At 41.4% G+C, this 7,786-nt stretch overlaps 1 protein-coding gene across 1 annotated transcript in view; it reads left to right on the top strand.

The window, feature by feature from the left end:
- The window catches only part of fynb (FYN proto-oncogene, Src family tyrosine kinase b), a 103,119-nt gene that overhangs the window by 60,016 nt on the left and 35,317 nt on the right, over positions 1-7,786 (top strand). Inside the window, exon 3 of the mRNA XM_050059005.1 lies at positions 5,646-5,902. Within this exon, the coding sequence (XP_049914962.1) occupies positions 5,656-5,902 (247 nt within the window). The 5' untranslated portion in view covers positions 5,646-5,655. The remainder of the gene's footprint in view (positions 1-5,645; positions 5,903-7,786) is intronic.

Here is a 7,786-nt window from a genome sequence, read left to right as displayed (position 1 = left end):
ACGAGTACGAGTACGAGTACTCGTACGAGTATGGAAGAAATATTCAGATCCTTTGCTAAAGTAAAAAATCTAAAGTCTAAAATTACTTCATCAAAAGTAAAAGTCCTGGCTGGAAAATGTTACCTAAGTAAAAGTATTGGAACAGCAAAATGTAATTTCAGTATCAAAAGTTAAAGTACATTATATTATATTTTTATATTACATGATATTTTTGGATTCTTATTTCTAAATCAAGTTGTATGAGTTCAAGCTAATTTTAAGTAGTTTATTTACTGTTGGGTGCTGAAGTTTATTCAGCACCAGACACATTTTACAAGCTTATATTGTTATCTAGGAAAAATCTCGATTTGTAAAGACGTGCCAAATTTGTCTCCAAAATTAAGTGGAGAAAAGTTAAAACAAAAAAAAAATGGCTGAAATGGAAGTACTGAAGTAAAGTACAAGTACCTCCAGTTTGTTCTTGGCAAAATACACATTGTCACTTTGCACCATGGCATGTCAACATCTCATACAGATTTCGGATTACCTGTGCATAGACCTCAAGACGAATTATAACCTTATCCCATTAAAATTTGATAAATGACCATGACCTTTTAAGACCGCACTATGTGGCGGTGCCATGTAATGACTTAAAATTAGGTGCTGGCACCACAGAAAGTCAAATATCAAGTGTCACAGTTTAAAACACATGGTTAACATTGTGAACAGTTGCATTTTTGTTAGGTGTAAGGAAAAATACTTGATAATGTTTAACTGATGTATACAGCAAGATCAATAACAACGTTTCTCCATCTTTCATGTAAATGTCATGTCCCTAGTGGGATCTTTATTTAATGTAAAGGGAGGCACTACAGCAAGGGTCATGTAGTATCTAAGACAGAAAGGGTTCATCCTCTGAGTAGCATGATTGTACTCGGTACATTTCATTTCAACCTGGCCAATGGATTACGTTAGATAAGTTTAGGTCATTTCTTGCATGCCGTTTGAAGTTTGGTTCGATGGTGGCACTAGACCATGGCGGTCATGGAAACCATTATGATCCATCCTCTGGGGAGCATAAATATCCACAGCAACATCCTATTTACTGTGATATTATCATTAGATGGATATTGTGCCATTGTGTTTCTGTTTGGTTACTTATTGTCTTTAATCTTTCCAGCCTCTTGTCTCCGGCAGCTTGTCAGTAGATCGGTGTGTGATTATCTCAATTCAGAGCGCTTGTTGTTTGTCAGTGACACTGTCAATTGGTAGAAGAGTGAGGTTCCTTTCTTTGATCCTCCACTTGTTTATTGCTACTGCTAAGAAGGGGAAGCCCACACTCCTCCTTCATTATTCTTCTCTCTGTCCTCACAGTGTGTCACAAGTGAATACATTTCCTGCTTCTCACTGCAGTCAGATGAGGCGACTGTGCCAGAAGATAGAGAGAAAGAACGAGGAGGGAGTGAAATATATTCTCAAGTGACACATTTGAGGACAGACTGGAGCTGAAGGCCAGACCGGCACTTTGTCTTCCAAGGAGAGCCTGGATTTATTGCCCGTTGTGTCTGTGCTGATATACATTGTCGACATTGGTATTTCCATCCTTGTTTTGCAGAGAAACAATTAGGTAGCATTAATTCCTCTGGGAGTACATCAAATTGTCAGAGGGTAATCTTGTGCTCCGCTGTGGTGTGGCTCATTTTCATTTTTCAAATCTTAGCATGTAATTTTGCTGAGGAAGAAAGACCGTCCTCGCTTAGTCATAAATAAACTATTGAGAAAGTATTTCAAGATGTTTTGAGAGTCTGGTGGAGCTGTATCTACATAACGCCCTGCAGGCACATGTGTACAATAGAAACATTCTTTTGTCTCTGTGACATAAAGCTGTCTACAGTGGATATATTCCTGGTTCACTACAACCCAGTAGTTTCAGCTTATTACAGAAGCAAAGTCAGAACAACCTTATCAGTAGTTTTCGCTTTCATAAAGTGGGGGAGCTTGGAAAAGACCAATTTAATAAAATAAAAAAAAAATAAAAAGTGGTCAAAATCAAATCAACAGAGGCTGAGATATCCAGATATCCAAGCTCCACAAACACTGGATCCTTCAATTCTCATAATGCAACTGCATCTCCAAACCAAGCTGACACGGCCGGTGATGTCGTTGAAGTAATGTCACCGACTTGACGAAGCTCCCACTGAGCCACATAACACATTATACAAGTGTTTTCACAGGCTGAGTCATCCTCTTTATGACAAGTACATTGACTTTGTCACGTCAAATTGTTTGAGTGCCTCTTGTAGATGCAGCACCACTGATTGCCACCGGGGTCAGGCTCCAAAAAAAAAATAAAAAAATCACACATTGTAATAAGGTTTTTCAAAAGTTCTGAACTTCTCTCTTGGAAAAAAAAATCAGGTTTGGACCTCAACAGCTAATTTCACATCCTTTATGTATGCCTTAAGCTGAGTATAGGCTAAACGATTGGAGTCCACTTCTGACCCAATTTTTGAGCCGCACAAGTCCTTTCAGAGTCGCATTGAATTTCAGCTTTGTTGGGTTTGCTGTGCAGTGTACAGAGGGGAGCAACGACTGATCATGGCCCAATCAACTGCTCCCAACTGGCCGTTTTCAGACTCTCGCACTGTTGAAGCAGAGCCATGAGTCAATTCCCCAATGTCTGTTTTGAACAAAGTAGCAAACAGAGCATCGGAAAGTGCCATTGCGACACAACGTATCATCATGGCGCCATGACGGAAAATATTAAGGACAGGTTGGTCAGGCTTTGGCAACAGTATACGTGGCTTTTTAATGTCTCGTCCTCCTTCTATCACGACCAATATGAATAAAGTATTGTGAGCTGTAACGGTGAAACGTTACAGAGCTCCGTCAACAATTAAACTTTGACCTGCCTTGGAGCTGTTAAACAAATCTTTATTGACAATTGTCAGTTGCCAGAACAGTCTGCAGGGGCTGATGGGCTATTTTATTTTCTCTTATACATGTACAGTGTGAGCACTCAGGATGTAGCTTGGACATCGGACTGTACAGTGTGAGCACATAAATTGTGTGCCTTGGCTTTACATCGCAGACAGTTTAATTGCACAGCAGTAGTTGGAAATAAACAACATTTCTAACATTGTACAGCGTATACCCTGCTTTAGAGGCAACATGGATTTGTGATTGTGATTGAATGGTTGTTTTACAAAGGAGATTTTTAGGATAAGAGAAATATGTTTTCCTGATTGACAGCTGTCTCAGCGGCAGTACCTCTAGCTTACTAATGCAGTTGCAGCTCCACCCAGGCAGGCTCACTCCTCTTTGACTTAATTAGGATTCTTGTGATTCTGCCCCCAAATCCAAGCTTCAAAACTTAAAAAAAAATCTTTCCTTTTAAGGGGAACTCCACTGATTTTATGCATAAAGATCAGTTTACTAGTCATGGGGAGTAGTATTGAAATATAAAGCTCCCTGAGTTTTATTAAATACTCATCTCAATTCAAATATGAATGGTAAATGAAAAACAGAGTTGTGATGAATAATAATGAGGTTCATAAAAGAATGAACTTTCAGGTTGAGCTGGAGGTGTGGAGTTTGCAAGATGTGGGCATATACCAGGCAGAAGGTGACCAATAAAAAGATGCTGTTGGGTTGCATTATGGGAAATGCAGGATCTTAACATATAGTGGGGACCTTTAAAGTAGTCTGACTAACCAGATGTCAACTGTGGCTATAAGCCTGCTACTGGGCCTCTGATTTCTCTAATTTCTCTGATTTCGGCTGGCATTCTCCTTTCCTTCCACTGTTTGCATGTAGCAGTTTCCAAATTCACTTTGCTGCGAGAAACAACACCAACCTTGGAGTGAACAACTTGCACGTTTTAAATCGTGCAATAAGGCTGTGTCATTTTTCGGTGAATTGTTGTGAAGATCCACAATGGATAAAACAACTTGTGAACGCACCTCAGACAAGCCCACACTCACAGGACTCTTGTGCCCAATGTTGATCCGTTTTCTGACATGGCCAGTCTGAGTTGATTTGTCACATCTTTTCTCACTAATGCATCTCACTATTGCATCGATCCGTTCCACTTCACACAAGCTCCTGTGATATCGTCATAGTAATGTTCTGCTAGAGTGACATACAGCCAGCAAATCTTGTGGGGTTTTAACGGGTCCAGTGATGTCCCTGCGTGCAGATGTTCCGTTAAAACAGGTTCCCTCCCAACACTGTTTTGCAAGACCACCATTGCTGCAAACTGCGCCTAGTGCCACACATGACAATTGTGATCGGTTTAAAGGAACAAAAACAAGCCAGAGCATTTTTTATCCCTTTTGCAGTAAGATAATCTGTGATTGAAGACCTTTCTCTAGCGCTCACACAGAGCTGTGGACAAAGGTCTGGCTACACGAGACAACCTTTCAAGTAACATGGATGCATCAACAATTTTGCGTCCATGTTTTTTGTGCAGTCTACAGAGAGCCAAAGTCATGATGTTACATCTGGGCTATCCTCTAGCCTCTTAATGCAGTGTCTCATTCTGCAACTCTTTCATCAGCCTTCCTGAAAAAAATCAAGTGTTTTCCTGTTGTTTACTTTCTATATTATCAGACAAATCAGCTCCACTCCAACCCTTGTGATTTTAGCATGATTCCTTTAAGAGTACAAAAATAACTACAGCTTCCATTATTTTTTGTTATTAGTGTAGTTAAATATGTTTTACTTCTGAAACACAACCTGGAAGTTTCGGTTTTACTTTGACCCACTTTGTCCCGTTCAGTGTGTGTTGCTGTGGCTGTATTTGCCAGATAGAATTCCTGCTTTTAAAGTAGAAAGTCAGATCTTGCAGCATACCGTGCAACACTGTAGACCTTTTTTCATAAAGAGGCTTATGAGGGATGATTTATAGGTAGACTGCACAGTAAAGAGAAAGGTTGAATGCTTTGATGGCGTCCAACATGTGGAAGCGAGGCAAAGATTCTCACTTCAGTCTGCTCAGGCTGAGTGATTCTTCGCCGCCAACACTCTGTCCTCCCACCACTTTCCATTAAGATCAACAGGGTGATGGTGACAGCACAGCGCCGTGCCTCCACGTCTCCCCTTCTCTCCGGCCGGCCTCCCTGACATCAGTGTTATAGGAGCCGTTATTCCTCCTGACCAAGAAAGAGACACACTGTTTGTGTGAGTCATCCAGAGACCAAGCTGTGTGTCAGGCTATAAACAAAAGGTCGCTGCCTCCCAGACCAGAGTGCTAATCAGTGGAAGGATGTCATCTGTAGAGAAAGCAGTGTGAGGGGCGAACCTTGAACAGAGTGATGAATATAGTTCATTTTGGTGTGCTGTGCGGCCAGACAGCATGTTTCATCTCATCGATCCACCAGTCCAGCTTATAGATGAATTCAGTGCCAGCATTAAGGCTCTTTTAGCCTGTTTGGGTTTTTATTTCTCCTGCCCATTATCACATGTAATCTTCCACTGTCATGATCAGTTAAGAGTTATGATCCAGATAGGTCTATTCACACCTTTAAATGGGGTTTATCTACACAGTCATTCTGTTTTTATGTAGTGTGTTTACATTTTTCTAACCATTTCTATGATTAATCACTCAAGTCAACCAGTTTAATCTAAACCAACCTAATGTCCTTTGTCTCTGTTGTCATCCACAGACTATAGATAATGGGCTGTGTGCAATGCAAGGATAAGGAAGCAACCAAACTCACAGACGACAGAGACACCAGCATCTCCCAGGGAGCGGGCTACCGCTATGGGGCCGACCCCACGCCGCAGCACTACCCCAGCTTCGGGGTCACCGCCATCCCCAACTACAACAACTTCCACGCCCCCGTCGGACAGGGGATGACCGTCTTCGGTGGGGTCAGCACTTCCTCTCACACTGGAACCCTGAGGACTCGTGGTGGGACAGGTAAGGGATGCTCAATGTCAGTTAGACAACCACTGTTATTTAAAATATGATTTCTGTCATCTAAAATCACATTAGTCATCCCTTCTTGCATCAAAAATGTTGTACTGTCAATGTGTTTATAAATGTGTTGTTATTAGTTCTGCATTATTAAAAGGAAAAAAATAGGTATTTGGGGGAATGAAATAAACTTGTGCTATAGCTACATGTTGAGGGCAGACTGTTGTTAACAGTGAATTTAAAGAGTAAGCACCCTCCCGGCATCTTACCAGACCTAAGGGACATTTGTAGGTACATTTCCTTGCTCTTTAATGTGCTGTGTATGATGACAACACTACAGTTGGCGTTTGGTTACGATTAGCCACAAAAACAACTTGTATGGTTTTGTGGTTTGGGTTGAACTGACTACTTTGTCATGGTTGGGCGACCTTGATTGTCATTGTCGCAACAATAACTGCTAATTTAAGGTCCAGAAATATTACATTTTCCAACCGGCCACCATCAGCCCAACAACCACCAATTGCCAATATGTTCGTGTACATGTGTGTGTGTGGCCCGCTATGGCAAAAACCACCCAGGAAAACCAACCGCCAATGTATTCTGCCAATCGCCGATAGTCGATATATTCGTCCAGTCACCCAACCCAAGTCTCTATGATAAAGTCCAACATTTGGTAAACCCATATGTCCTCCCCAACCTTGTCCCTTCGCCGACTTATTGGCTAATAGTAAAGAAGCATGATTACTGTGAGATGGCTTCTGTCACTTTACTCAACTGATAATGTGTTTTCTTGATGGGGACAGTCTCTGTTTACAGTACTGCTATTACATGTGGTAGTCTTTCTGCCAATATCAAGACAAGGGCGTACGTTACTTTTCAACATTGGAGTTGACACATGAAAGAGGGGATTTTTTTCAACATCAAACACTTCATCTCCTGAATTCTGGTGAATTTGTGCCTTTTCTGCATAATTTTTTGGTGTAAATGTCCTCAGTTTTGTCGAGATAAAAGTGTTTGCACATGTTGCAGACGTTGAAAATATTGAGGTGGACGTGTCCCCTGCGTCCTCCCCAGAATCTATATCTATGTTCAGGAAGGACGTAATGGTCATGAATACGCTTTTCATCTATCACAGGTTGTTCTCGGGTTTTGTCTTGGACAGCTGTGATCTCATTAGTTGCACAATGAAAGGTCAACACCAAATAAAGTTTACACTAATTGAACTTTGAGCACCGCAGTGAGGCATAAAACCTAAGCAGAATGTAACACCCACAGTAATGTTACCTCAACATTTGGGATCTTCACTCTTTCAATAGGAAAACAAATTCTTCCAGTGGTCCAGTGTAGAGGCCCTCACACAATGTCTACACAGGCTGCTCAGTGATAGCAACACACTTAATACAGCAGCTTCAGTCCTCTGTCTGTGTCTACACAGGATGTTCTTTTAGGTGTAGTATTAGAGTGTAGGTCACCCACATTACAACTCACAGTCACTGTTGTTTCATGTATAAAAACAGAAGAAAATAGACCTGAATAAGAATATGATTCAGGTTGCAGTTAGGTGCCTATAACACGACTAGAAGAGAATTCTGTCTTGTGCCAGTCTTTGTACTGTCAATATGGAGCACAATTTCAAACTGGTGTTGGTGTTCATTGTGACGTGATAGTGAAGCTATTGTGTGAGGAGATAAAAAAGAGAGTTTGAGAAAGAAGTTCAAATTGTTTCAGAAAGTTGCAAAATGGTTGGATGTTAGTCGCTGGTTCAGTCCCTGCACCGTAGAATACCCCCCCCCCCCCCCCCCCCCATCACTAACGCTTGACCCTTATCTGCACCAGTGAGGCTGCTTAATGGCCAACAGATCACTGTGGTTGGACTGGCCAGCCTCC

Source organism: Epinephelus moara, chromosome 12 (genome assembly GCF_006386435.1).
Source record: "Epinephelus moara isolate mb chromosome 12, YSFRI_EMoa_1.0, whole genome shotgun sequence".
Classification (NCBI taxonomy): Eukaryota; Metazoa; Chordata; class Actinopteri; order Perciformes; family Serranidae; genus Epinephelus; species Epinephelus moara.
Note: the sequence above shows the minus strand (reverse complement) of the source record. Positions and strands in the feature narration are given on the sequence as shown.